The sequence below is a fragment of the Nerophis ophidion genome, linkage group LG05 (assembly GCF_033978795.1).
Source record: "Nerophis ophidion isolate RoL-2023_Sa linkage group LG05, RoL_Noph_v1.0, whole genome shotgun sequence".
Taxonomy (NCBI): Eukaryota; Metazoa; Chordata; class Actinopteri; order Syngnathiformes; family Syngnathidae; genus Nerophis; species Nerophis ophidion.
In genome coordinates, this window is record NC_084615.1 from 37,759,025 (window position 1) to 37,772,640 (window position 13,616).

Below are 13,616 nucleotides of genomic sequence, written 5' to 3' on the forward strand. Positions count from 1 at the left end.
GGACATGCAAACTCAACACAGAAAGATCCCGAGCCCGGGATTGAACCCTGACTACTCAGGACCTTCGTATTGTGAGGCAGACGCACTAACCCCTCTTCCACCGTGAATCCCTATTGGCAGACACATTTATTGAATTAAATTTAATTCCAAGCAATATGTGTGCATCTGACAAAAAACAGCCGCAAAAGCTGGCTTATTCTAATAAAAATACCATGTTTGTTATAAATACAGTAAAAAAAAAAAATAAATAAAAAAAAGTCTGGCTTCCGCTGAAGAGACATTTGTCTGCTAGTGTGGCGAGTCAGGGTACTGCTGAAGCATAGAACTGCAAGTTGACAATATATCGACCCCTACCTTGAGGCAGAGGTACTTGCTGCCTCATGGCCTGCCTTTTCCCCGTGGCAACAAGCATGCGCCCCCTTGCACGATATTTTGATCAGGAAACACAGAATTTTTGCAATTTTGACCATGAAAATTATCCAAATATACAGGAAACACACCAAAATCACATAGAAAGCATTTATTGATTGATTGATTGAAACTTTTATTAGTATATCGCAAAGTATAGCGGCCGAAATGAGCTTCCTCCGTCGGGTGGCGGGGTTCTTCCTTACAGATAGGGTGAGAAGCTCTGCCATCCGGGGGAGCTCAAAGTAAAGCCGCTGCTCCTCCACATCGAAAGGAGCCAGATGAGGTCGTTCGGGCATCTGGTCAGGATGCCACCTGAACGCCTCCTTGGGGAGGTGTTTAGGGCACGTCCAACCGGTAGAAGGCAGCGGGGAAGACCCAGGACACGTTAGGAAGACTATGTTTCCCGGCTGGCCTGGAAACGCCTCGGGATCCCCCGAGAAGAGAAGGACAAAGTGGCTGGGGAGAGGGAAGTCTGGGCTTCCCTGCTTAGGCTGCTGCCCCCGCGACCTGACGTGGGATAAGCGGAGGAAAATAGATGGATGGATGGATGGTTGCACAGTACAGTACGTATTCCGTACAATCGACCACTTAATGGTAACACCCGAATAAGTTTTTCAACTTGTTTAAGTCGGGGTCCAAGTTAATCAGTTTGATTAGTAGAGAACATCCACGATAAAGTTTGCAACTTTTGGTGCTAACAGAAAAGCTCTGCCTCTACCGGAAGTCACAGATGATGATGTCACATGTTGATGGCTCCTCACATATTCACATTGTTTTTAATGGGAGCCTCCAACAAAAAGAGCTATTCGGACCGAGAAAACGACAATTTCCCCATTAATTTGAGCGAGAACGAAAGATTTGTGTTTGAGGATATTGATAGCGACAGACTAGAAGAAGAAAAAAAAAACGTAATTGCATTGGGACGGATTCCGATGTTTTTAGACACATTTACTAGGATAACTCTGGGAAATCCCTTATCTTTCTATTGTGTTGCTAGTGTTTTAGTCAGTTTAATATTACCTGATAGTCGGAGGTGTGTGTCCACGGGTGTCTTGATGCCAATGTCTCAGGGGAGTCGACGGCAGCTTTATGGGCGGCACAAGCTCAGCTGATCTCCGGTAAGAAGCAACTTTTTACCACAATTTTCTCACCGAAACCTTCTGGTTGACATTCGGTCGGGATCCATGTTCGCTGTGATCCATAGTAAAGTTTCACCTCCGGCAATTTTAAACAAGGAATCACCGTGTGTTTGTGTGGCTAAAGGCTAAAGCTTCCCAACTCCATCTTTCTACTTTGACTCCTCCATTATTAATTGAACAAATTGCAAAAGATTCAGCAACACAGTTGTCCAAAATACTGTGTAATTATGCAGTTAAAGCAGACGACTTATTGCTCTGTGTGTGTGCAGCGCTCATATTTCCTAACAGCCCGTGACGTCACGCCTACACGTCATCATTGCGCGACGTTTTCAAGAAGAGATTTACAATTGCAATTTAGTAAACTAAAAAGGCCGTATTGGCATGTGTTGCAATGTTAATATTTCATCATTGATATATAAACTATCAGACTTCGTGGTGGGTAGTAGTGGGTTTCAGTAGGCCTTTAAGAACAACTTGCGCACATTTATGAGTTTGTTGAAAAATAACATGTATATAAATATACTACAAGTCCTTCATTCATAACAGTGAACACCCGCATAGGAATGAGGTTGTTTTTAGGTAATTCCTAGCATTCACGAAGTGTGCAGTTGCGGACTATCTTGCTGTATATTTTTGTCCGAGGCGGTTTGAAGCACCTGGGGTACAAAAAAAGAAGTAAGAATGCCGGTGGGGAGACTCTGACGGCCGGTAGAGGGAGCCCTAGAGCCTCGGTGGTGCGTCTGCTCACCCGGATGACGGGTGGTGCTGAGGCTGGTCCCAGCAAACAGGGCGGATGCTGCCTTTCCCTCGAGTATTTGCGTATCTTTACGCACGTTAAAAGCTACTCTACATGGACGTTTGTGCTCGGTGAACGAGACGCCGGGGGGTCCGCGGGAGTGAGTGAAGCTGCTCGGCTACACGGTGCAGCGGCGGAAGCTCACATCAGCAGCCGAGCAGGCAGGGCCTCGTTCGTGTTGTGTTCACTGGAGCCGGTAGAAGAAAAAAAAAAGTCAGAGGTCTTTGGAGGACAAAAAACGGGGTTCAAAGCATGTCCAACACAGAGGAGGCTGCTCTCGGTGACCCAGAGCCGGCTGAAGACGCCACCGAGGCGGGCTTCATGACACAGCAGGAGGCCCTGTTTCGAGAAGATATGGAGAGACTTTTGGAGGAAAACCACATCCTTAAGGTTGTAAATGCTGCGTCAACTTCTGCAGCTTTTTTGTTTTGCTCGTAAACAACTTGATGGCAAGATAAGCCTTTACTCTAACAAGATGCAATTGCTGCGTCCATAATGTTCATCACATTAGCATTTTGAAACCATTTGACCAAATCATGCAGTTTAAAAGGGTCGCCAGTTAAAAGCTTCAGTATGATGCAGCACCCTTTCACAGCACTGCAAATATACAACAATAATAAAACCACTACTGTTTTAAAACAAAAACAGGCATTGCCACATTTGCAAAAGCTCAGTTCTAGCATTTAGATGTCTAAGTTGTGCATGTCATTTTGTAATATGACTAAATGTGTGCAGCTGGGTCATTAACCATTGCGCTGAACACTTGCATCAAGTTAGATCTGCACCAAAATCCCACTGACAGATGACTAATTGGTTATCGATCAGACTAGCATTAATCCCCTGCAATCAATATCCTATTTTGTTCCAAAAGAAGGACAGCAAATTGGGCTGACATTACCCATCACCCACATGTGGTTTATTTAGTTGCATTAACAGTCCAAATAAAAATTTTAGTTAGAGATGTTTCTTCCTTTGCCGTTTCCAGTGTGAGATAGAGGAGATGAGGGCCGAGATGGACGAGATGCGGGACACATTCTACGAGGAGGACACCTGCCAGCTGCAGGAAATGAGGCGCGAGCTGGAGAGAGCCAACAAAAACTGCCGGATCCTGCAGTATCGCCTGCGCAAGGCAGAGAGGAAGCGGCTGCGCTACGCCCAGACGGGAGAGATCGACGAGGAGCTGCTCAGGAGTCTGGAACAGGACCTGAAGGTGCAGCAGTACGGTGGTAGAACGGATATCATGGAATTAGTCACATCATGAAGTTGTCAATGTGAACTGCAGGTTGCCAAAGACGTGTCGGTGAGGCTCCATCACGAGCTGGAAAAGGTGGAGGAGAACCGCACCAAAACTGAGGATGAAAATGAGAAACTGAGGCAGAACCTCATCGAGGTGGAGGTGACCAAACAAGCTCTGCAGAATGAGCTGGACAAATCCAAAGAGGTATGCGCTGTACAGTCATCAAGTAGGCTAGCGAGATGTTCCCTTTTTCACAAGAATCTACCATCATTGACTTTCTTCAGAAGAGACGAAGTGGCAAGGATGTCCAGAAGACAGATAAGAAAGCAGCACAGACTCCCACTGAGGTGAGCCCCCTCCTCCTGTGTCAGCTTTGACATGGTGAATATTAAAAATATGTCCTTCCGCTAGTAGCTGCTTTCGTATGTTTCATATTTGATAACCTGAGTCTTGTTTTAAGTTTGCTTGTATTTGCAAGAGAGCAAGTAGGGAGGGGCTATACTGCCTATAATCTATATTGCAAGATATATTGCAGCCTCCTGTGATAACGATATAGACTTAGACAAACATTAATGATCCACAAGGGAAATTGTCAACACAGTAGCTCAGTTACAATGATGGAAAGTGTAAGGATCGAAAAGGACAATGCAGGTATAAATAGACTAGATATAGCAATGTAAAATATAACATATCTGCGAATATATACAATATATACTTAATATGTGTACAGTATATTATATATACAGATATAATATGTCTATAACAATATACGTTATATACCAATTACTATGTACAAAATTACAGTATATGTGGCAGCCCCATCATAAAAAAGAGAGTAAATCCAGCAGAAAATAGAATATAGACATTATAAACAAAGAGAAGTAGCTGACATAGAAGATGTCAGGTAATAGACGGACATTATCTATTGCTGTATATGTCAAATAATATACTGTGATCTATATTAGCAATATAGATCACAGTATATTATTTGACATATACTGTATATATGATAAAACAACCATATCAAAACAGGTTACCAAGGCTCTTAATTTGTTTGCTGACATATGCAGACACATCTTTTGTCATTTCCATTTGTGTAATTTTCTTAAAATGATCATTAATGTACTTGTTAATTTACTGTTAATATCTGGTTAGTTTCTGTTGTAACATGTTTCTATCCACACTTCTGTTCAAATGTAATAAGCACTTGTTTTCTAGTATATAATTCAGTATATACTTGCGGGCCATACTACACATTCATCATCTTGTAGAATACAATCGGACTGCTTGTGTCTGCAATGATCGCTTTCTTCTCCAAATAGCGTAAGTCTCAAGTGAAGTGAGGTAGCTGTAACCTCTTGGTAATGATAAATTGTTTAAATATTCCCAAAAATATTTTTTTCTTAAGAGTTTAAAACTCCACTCCATCCCATTTTAAATATTTTTTTCATGATTGCTTTTATATTTGCCTCTAAACCTTTCAAAATAAGCCTAAATCTGCACGGATTCAGGCACGGTAAATAAACAGTACCCTAGTAGGGCCTAGACCATCGTCTGAAACCCAGAAGTGCCTCTTGGTCACGTGATTGCAACCCACCTATATGGTCATACCAATGCTGATACAGATATTTCACATTTTCAACATCATTGAATGATAAAATGTTTTATCATAGTTATAATGAGATAAAAAACACAGGATGGCAATGTTACAATATCAATTAAGTATTCTAATGATTTCCTTATTCCCTTTTATTACCTACATTATTTTGAGCAAAACAAAGGCAATATATTTTTTTGGTGACACTTTAGCGATGGCCGGGTTGGAAAATAAAACTACGTTTCCTCTGCGTAAATGGAATTGAGAACGCAGTAAGCAGGAAGTGAAGTGTGTTTGTACTCGTAGTGGATAAGAGGAATTGATTTTTGGAAATTTTCTGAAAATATTTGTCCATAACTGTTTGAGTTATTATGGAATTACAACGAAATGAACCCAGATTTCCCTCGCCCGGACGTGGGTCACCGGGGCCCCGCTCTGGAGCCAGGCCCGGAGTTGGGGCACGATGGCGAGCGCCTGGTGGTCGGGCCTGTTCCCATGGGGCCCGGCCGGGCACAGCCCGAAGAGGCAACGTGGGTCATCCCTCCAATGGGCTCACCACTCATAGGAGGGGCCATAGAGGTCGGGTGCATTGTGAGCTGGGCGGCAGCCGAAGGCAGGGCACTTGGCGGTCCGATCCTCGGCTACAGAAGCTAGCTCTTGGGACGTGGAACGTCACCTCACTGGGGGGGAAGGAGCCTGAGCTAGTGCGCGAGGTAGAGAAGTTCCGGCTGGATATAGTCGGACTCACCTCGACGCACAGCAAGGGCTCTGGAACCAGTTCTCTCGAGAGGGACTGGACCATCTTCCACTCTGGCGTTGCCGGCAGTGAGAGGCGACGGGCTGGGGTGGCAATTCTGGTTGCCCCCCGGCTCAAAGCCTGTACGTTTGAGTTCAACCCAGTGGACGAGAGGGTAGCTTCCCTTCGCCTTCGGGTGGGGGAACGGGTCCTGACTGTTGTCTGTGCTTACGCACCAAACAGCAGTTCAGAATACCCACCCTTTTTGGGTACACTCGAGGGAGTACTGGAAAGTGCTCCTCCGGGTGATTCCCTTGTCCTACTGGGAGACTTCAACGCTCATGTTGGCAACGACAGTGAAACCTGGAGAGGCGTGATTGGGAAGAATGGTCGCCCGGATCTAAACCCGAGTGGTGTTTTGCTATTGGACTTTTGTGCTCGTCACAGTTTGTCGATAACAAACACCATGTTCAAACATAAGGGTGTCCATACGTGCACTTGGCACCAGGACACCCTAGGCCGCAGTTCCATGATCGACTTTGTAGTTGTGTCATCGGATTTGCGGCCTTATGTTTTGGACACTCGGGTGAAGAGAGGGGCGGAGCTTTCTACCGATCACCACCTGGTGGTGAGTTGGCTGCGATGGTGGGGGAGGATGCCGGACAGACCTGGCAGGCCCAAGCGCATTGTGAGGGTCTGCTGGGAACGTCTGGCAGAGTCTCCTGTCAGAGAGAGTTTCAATTCACACCTCCGGGAGAACTTTGAACATGTCACGAGGGAGGTGCGGGACATTGGGTCCGAGTGGACCATGTTCCGAACCTCTATTGTCGAGGCGGCTGATTGGAGCTGTGGCCGCAAGGTTGTTGGTGCCTGTCGTGGCGGTAATCCCAGAACCCGTTGGTGGACACCAGCAGTGAGGGATGCCGTCAAGCTGAAGAAGGAGTCCTATCGGGTTCTTTTGGCTCATAGGACTCCGGAGGCAGTGGACGGGTACCGACGGGCCAAGCGGTGTGCAGCTTTAGCGGTCGCGGAGGCAAAAACTCGGACATGGGAAGAGTTCGGGGAAGCCATGGAAAACGACTTCCGGACGGCTTCGAAGCGATTCTGGACCACCATACGGCGCCTCAGGAAGGGGAAGCAGTGCACTATCAACACCGTGTATGGTGCGGATGGTGTTCTGCTGACTTCGACTGCGGATGTTGTGGATCGGTGGAGGGAATACTTCGAAGACCTCCTCAATCCCACCAACACGTCTTTCTTTGAGGAAGCGGTGCCTGGGGAATCTGTAGTGGACTCTCCTATTTCTGGGGCTGAGGTCGCTGAGGTAGTTAAAAAGCTCCTCGGCGGCAAGGCCCCGGGGGTGGATGAGATCCGCCCGGAGTTCCTTAAGGCTCTGGATGCTGTGGGGCTGTCTTGGTTGACAAGACTCTGCAGCATCGCGTGGACATCGGGGGCGGTACCTCTGGATTGGCAGACCGGGGTGGTGGTCCCTCTCTTTAAGAAGGGGGACCGGAGGGTGTGTTCCAACTATCGTGGGATCACAGTCCTCAGCCTTCCCGGTAAGGTTTATTCAGGTGTACTGGAGAGGAGGCTTCGCCGGATAGTCGAACCTCGGATTCAGGAGGAACAGTGTGGTTTTCGTCCTGGTCGTGGAACTGTGGACCAGCTCTATACTCTCGGCAGGGTTCTTGAGGGTGCATGGGAGTTTGCCCAACCAGTCTACATGTGCTTTGTGGACTTGGAGAAGGCATTCGACCGTGTCCCTCGGGAAGTCCTGTGGGGAGTGCTCAGAGAGTATGGGGTATCGGAATGTCTTATTGTGGCAGTCCGCTCCCTGTATGATCGGTGTCAGAGCTTGGTCCGCATTGCTGGCAGTAAGTCGGACACGTTTCCAGTGAAGGTTGGACTCCGCCAAGGCTGTCCTTTGTCACCGATTCTGTTCATAACTTTTATGGACAGAATTTCTAGGCGCAGTCAAGGCGTTGAGGGGTTCCGGTTTGGTGGCCACGGGATTAGGTCTCTGCTTTTTGCAGATGATGTAGTCCTGATGGCTTCATCTGGCCGGGATCTTCAGCTCTCACTGGATCGGTTCGCAGCCGAGTGTGAAGCGACCGGAATGAGAATCAGCACCTCCAAGTCCGAGTCCATGGTTCTCGCCCGGAAAAGGGTGGAGTGCCATCTCCGGGTTGGGGAGGAGACCCTGCCCCAAGTGGAGGAGTTCAAGTACCTAGGAGTCTTGTTCACGAGTGGGGGAAGAGTGGATCGTGAGATCGACAGGCGGATCGGTGCGGCGTCTTCAGTAATGCGGACGTTGTATCGATCCGTTGTGGTGAAGAAGGAGCTGAGCCGGAAGGCAAAGCTCTCAATTTACCGGTCGATCTACGTTCCCATCCTCACCTATGGTCATGAGCTTTGGGTCATGACCGAAAGGATAAGATCACGGGTACAAGCGGCCGAAATGAGTTTCCTCCGCCGGGTGGCGGGGCTCTCCCTTAGAGATAGGGTGAGAAGCTCTGCCATCCGGGAGGAGCTCAACGTAAAGCCGCTGCTCCTCCACATCGAGAGGAGCCAGATGAGGTGGTTCGGGCATCTGGTCAGGATGCCACCCGAACGCCTCCCTAGGGATGTGTTTAGGGCACGTCCAGCTGGTAGGAGGCCACGGGGAAGACCCAGGACACGTTGGAAAGACTATGTCTCCCGGCTGGCCTGGGAACGCCTCGGGATCCCCCGGGAAGAGCTAGACGAAGTGGCTGGAGATAGGGAAGTCTGGGCTTCCCTGCTTAGGCTGCTGCCCCCGCGACCCGACCTCGGATAAGCGGAAGATGATGGATGGATGGATGGATGGATGTTTGAGTTATGTTGCTAAAAAACACACCTTGGCGAAAACACAACATGTTTGGCGGAGGTTAGAAAGTATGCAGTCTGCAAAGCAAAGCGCGCCATTTTCGTCTCGAGTCTGCTCCTCCTCATTGAGAGGATGTGTTTAGGGTGCATCCGACTGGTAGGAGCTGGCCTGGTAATGCCTAGGCACCCCCCGGGAAGACCTGGACAAAGTATCTGGGGAGAGGGAAGTCTGGGCTTCTCTGCGTAGGCTGCTGCCCCTACAACCCGACTTCGGATAAGGGGAAGAAGATGGATGGATGGATGGTGTGTCCATGGTGATACAGCCAGCCAGTCACGTCGCAGAGCAGAGAGGGAAATGGTAAACAAAAACTGTACACCGCAGGAAATAAGAGTAAACTGAAAAGCTACTTTATCCTCAATCCATCCATCCATTTTTCTACCGCTTGTCTCTCTCGATGTCGCGGGGGTGGGGCTGTAGCCTATCCAGCTGTACTCGGGCAGAGAGCAGCACACCAGACAAGTCGCCACCTCATAAACTGTCACTCAGAAAATATATTTGAAGCCAGCAAAGCTAAATATCAGTTTGTGAGGTATTTACAGTATTAAAAGTTATATTGTTAGTTACCTTTTTTGTGGAAAAAAATGACCACTGTAGAGGACTCTGTTTCTCAGAAAGTAAAAGTTAAAAAACCCTAACTTGAACGTTATTGTTTCACAATTGTTACACCAGATATTTACAATGTCACTTCAAAGACACTCGACTTTAACATTTTCTTTAAACAGTGGATGTTCCTGCATTCCTATTTGAACTTAAAAATACATGTTTGTAGTAATAAATATGATAAAACATTAGTATGTTTGTGTTCAATTACTTTAAGTGTGTTTATCCTAAACATCACTGCCACTGTACACACTGTAACATTTCTCTCATTTTGTATTTATTTTTGGACATCCAGGTATACCACAATAATATTGTACCGTGGCCTTAATACCGAGATAATATTGTACAGTGAAGCTGTAGTAGATCTCTAGTAACAATAGTATTAAAAGCTCTAGGATTGGCCACATTTATATGATTGATCTTGTCTATGGAAAGTAGATGGATTGTCTTATATCACGCTACACTAAAGAAGCAAGTTTAGGTCAGAGCCTCATGTTTTCCTAAGCAGCCCATTGAAAACCTCGGTTTTGATATGCTTCAGGTTTCTTTGAAAATGTTCGCCACGCTTCTGCCCCAGTTTTCTTATACTGTCTTGGTGATCATACTGCCAAATATTGTGCGTAACAAAATAATCCCTTTTCCCGCTTATGGTATGACAAAACTTGCAAACATTTTTAACTTATTTTAACATTTTTGCTTAATGCTAGTGTTTTTACCTATTGTTAATGTATTGTATTGTGCTTTGCATGTGCTGTCTTTTGCATGATACTGTGTATTAGTCTGTTTTTATGTTTAGAAACTGCAGATGTATTTTAACATCCTTGCTATAATCCGGCATATTTTTAAAAAAAATATTTACATTTTGTGCTGTGTTCATTAATATGCATTGTCTGTTTGAATAAATAAACTCAAACTCAATATTACCATGCAAAATCGAGTTCCAAACAAATAGTTCTCACGTGTTGGTGATTCAGACTTTTCTTTATTGAACAAGACTGCAAAAGGATCCACCATGGGGCCAAAGAAAGTTGCGTATGCCAGCATTTTGATAAAGAATGTGATAAACACTCCTGAATTCAAGAAAGAATTCGTAGCAAAGTACGAATATAACGTCCGTGTGGCTCTACCCGAGGAATGGGGACCTCTCACATTTAAATCGATATGGTACTAATTCCCTGTGGGATCAATACCGATACTCATGGTACCAATTTTCTGTAGTTTTGTATGTGTTTAAATGTGTTGGTAAATGTTTTTTGTTTTTTTTAAATGTGTATTTTTTTAATTTAACATTTAACTTTGAGCTGTGCTATCCAGGTGTTATCTTGTTTTCTTACATGTCTGTGTCTAATTTGCAAGTACTCTACTGTACTGTTTGATATTTATTTTGCTTAATAGGACTGGTTCTTATGATCCCTGATGAGATCAGTGCATACTGGAGAGATGTCTTCTTAAGTGAGGTTGGAGACATTTCTTGGTGGGATTGGCACTGACGACTAAGAGGTTCGCCAAACAACACATCATCAGTTGTGCACCCTTCATTATGTGAAAGTTAGCATAGCCTTTGGTATGCCTCATCGATGGCATCTTCCCAATTGATCGTCAGCTCAGCGATGAGGACACGATGGCAGGCATTGGACAAGAAAACCAAGTCTGGCCGTAGGTTGGTCACTGCGATTTCTTGTGGGTATATAAGTCCCTGGCTTAGGCCCACTTGCATTTCCCAATCTTTCGCTGCGTTAAGAGTGCATTAGTCTGCAGTTGGTCCCTTGTTGCGTTGTTTATCTCCTTTCCGAATGAAGGACGAGGATGTCAACTGTGGGACTGTGTCCTGATTACCTATGGACAAGGCATGGTGGTTACTGTCTTCTGCTCCATTTCGGCGGCCAAGCACCTCAACATTTGGTTGTGGCGCAACGTGTATCTTCCCTGAGTTAGGCTGACCTTGCGGCCTACCAGGATATGCATTAGGTTTGCAGAGGATGCATGCTGAAGACAGGCCGGATCCTCTTCAAACCAGAGATTTAGGTTAGTTGGAGAGGGAAGGACATCGTATGTGGCTCTGATTATGAAGCTCAGCCTGTTAGACTCCATGTTCCATAATTCGCCCATCCAATTTTCCTCCTTTCCCCGGCATCCCATCTCATCCATCGACCTTACTGGGCTTGGAAAACTGCTTTAGCACATCTGGCTGCCTCCTCTTGATGGCACAGCTCCTCTACCACGAGATGTTGACGTTCTGATGGGGAAGCCTTTTTCCATGTAAGTGGTGTTGTACCCAGCCCAAAGCCCCCTCTGCCACGCTGTATGTGCCCCACAATGTCCCGGTGTCTGAGGGCGGCTTTTCTTCCGCTATTGCTACAGTAGGCTTCTATTTACTTAGGATGGGGGATGAACCTTAAACAAATGGGTCCTGGGTAAGCTGTGAGTGTAATTTCCAGCCTGGCTTTGGGACATTTGTACTCTTCCACCAAAATTGAGATCGGCGGAGAGAGGGCCCCATTCCCTTACAATCATATGCTGTTGAGGCAACTTGGTAGTCCAAGCCACTTCCAAACTTGCGCGCTCACCGGCCTCTCCAGCTGATTAGAATGGGATAGAGTGACCCTGTAGATAGAAATTGGCCACAAGAGACGGACAAGGCAGAAAAACCAAACGGGAAACACCAGAGCTTTAGCTTCCCGGGGAGCGCAGTTCTGTTAATTTGCTTGAGGTTGCTGATGGTATCCTGCCTCAGTTGCTCTACCTGTTTGGAGTCTTTCATGTCTGCATTGTACCTCTGGCCGAGGCTTTTAATGTTTTTTTCCAGGATTGTTGGTATAGGCTCGTCATTGATGTGAAACCTCTCATTGGCGAGTTGTCCTTTAACAGTGGAGATACTGGAGGATTTGGTTGGTTTAATTTCCATTTGTACCCATTCAATGTTTCCTTGGAGTTTTTCTAAGAGGTGTTTGGTGCATGCATTTGTTGTTGTTTTTTTTTTATTATTGATTGATACTTTTATTAGTAGATTGCACAGTTCAGTACATATTCCGTACAATTGACCACTAAATGGTAACACCCGAATAAGTTTTTCAACTTGTTTAAGTCGGGGTCCACGTTAATCAATTCATGGTATTGTTATTGCCACCATGTCATCCACGTATACTCTGATTGGGGGTAGACACAGCACACGTTCCCCTCCAACAACTCACCTGGATGCTCAAATGATAAGCTCTACAGCCATGGTGACTGTGGCAGAGAAGAGGACTGTTGACAAACTAGTAAGCATCCTGGATGATGCCAGTCACCCTCTGCATAGCGTTATCAGTAGCCAGAGGAGCCTGTTCAGTGCTAGACTGCTTCATCCCAAGTGCAGGACTAATAGACTCAAGAACTCCTTTGTCCCACACGCCATTAGACTGTACAACTCCTCTCTGGGACGGGGGCGGGGGGTACAAGGATGACAGGGGATTCAAAACATTAACAGTGCAATACGTTTTCATAACATGGTCACTACTGCCTACTTTGTCTTGTTATATTCTTATTTTACTGTTATATTTTTATTCCCATTGTTTTTATTCTTTTTGTAATATTTCTCTATTTTGTTTCCTTTTAAACCCCCATTTTTTACTTTTTACCCTTTTTTAAATTGATCTCAACTCTGTTCACTGCTGCTGGAATTTTAATTTTCCTGAAGGAACTCACCTGAAGGAATCAATAAAGTACTATCTATCTATCTATCTATGGTGAACGCTAATGGAGAAATGGTGCAATCTGACATTATGCCTACTTCCAGATGCTGCCAGGCAGTTATACTAGCATGTGTTGTTACGCAGAACTGGAGATCCTGGAAGTAGGTTTTTACCAGCCGTGTGACACTCTCTGGGACTTGAAATAACTTGGAAGATGTCCAATTGGAGCTCGTGAGGCACTAACCCGTAAGCATTTGCAAGGTCTAGGAAGACCACGTGCAGGTTGCTTTTATGTCCTGGCCATTTGTACCTGGTGCCAAATGACATTTGCATGTTCCAGACATCCTGACAAGCCGCTTATCACTGACTGTGCCTGGGGAATCTGTAGTGGACTCTCCTATTTCTGGGGCTGAGGTCGCTGAGGTAGTTAAAAAGCTCCTCGGCGGCAGGGCCCCGGGGGTGGATGAGATCCGCCCGGAGTTCCTTAAGGCTCTGGATGCTGTGGGGCTGTCTTGGTTGACAAG

The 13,616-nt window shown here is 46.0% G+C and overlaps 1 protein-coding gene across 4 annotated transcripts in view; it reads left to right on the forward strand.

Moving 5' to 3' along the window:
* The first annotated feature begins 2,072 nt into the window (after positions 1 to 2,072).
* LOC133553037 (protein SOGA3-like) overlaps positions 2,073 to 13,616 on the forward strand; it is a 43,715-nt gene continuing 32,171 nt past the window's right edge. For 2 of the 4 annotated variants that reach the window (XM_061900780.1, XM_061900781.1), the window contains exons 1-4: positions 2,229 to 2,736; positions 3,332 to 3,556; positions 3,629 to 3,787; positions 3,868 to 3,930. In XM_061900780.1, coding sequence (XP_061756764.1) covers positions 2,599 to 2,736; positions 3,332 to 3,556; positions 3,629 to 3,787; positions 3,868 to 3,930 — 585 coding nt within the window. In that variant the 5' untranslated portion in view covers positions 2,229 to 2,598. Of the gene's footprint in view, positions 2,737 to 3,331; positions 3,557 to 3,628; positions 3,788 to 3,867; positions 3,931 to 13,616 lie in introns of all 4 variants that reach the window. The other 2 variants (XM_061900779.1, XM_061900782.1) reach the window with 2 other exon arrangements.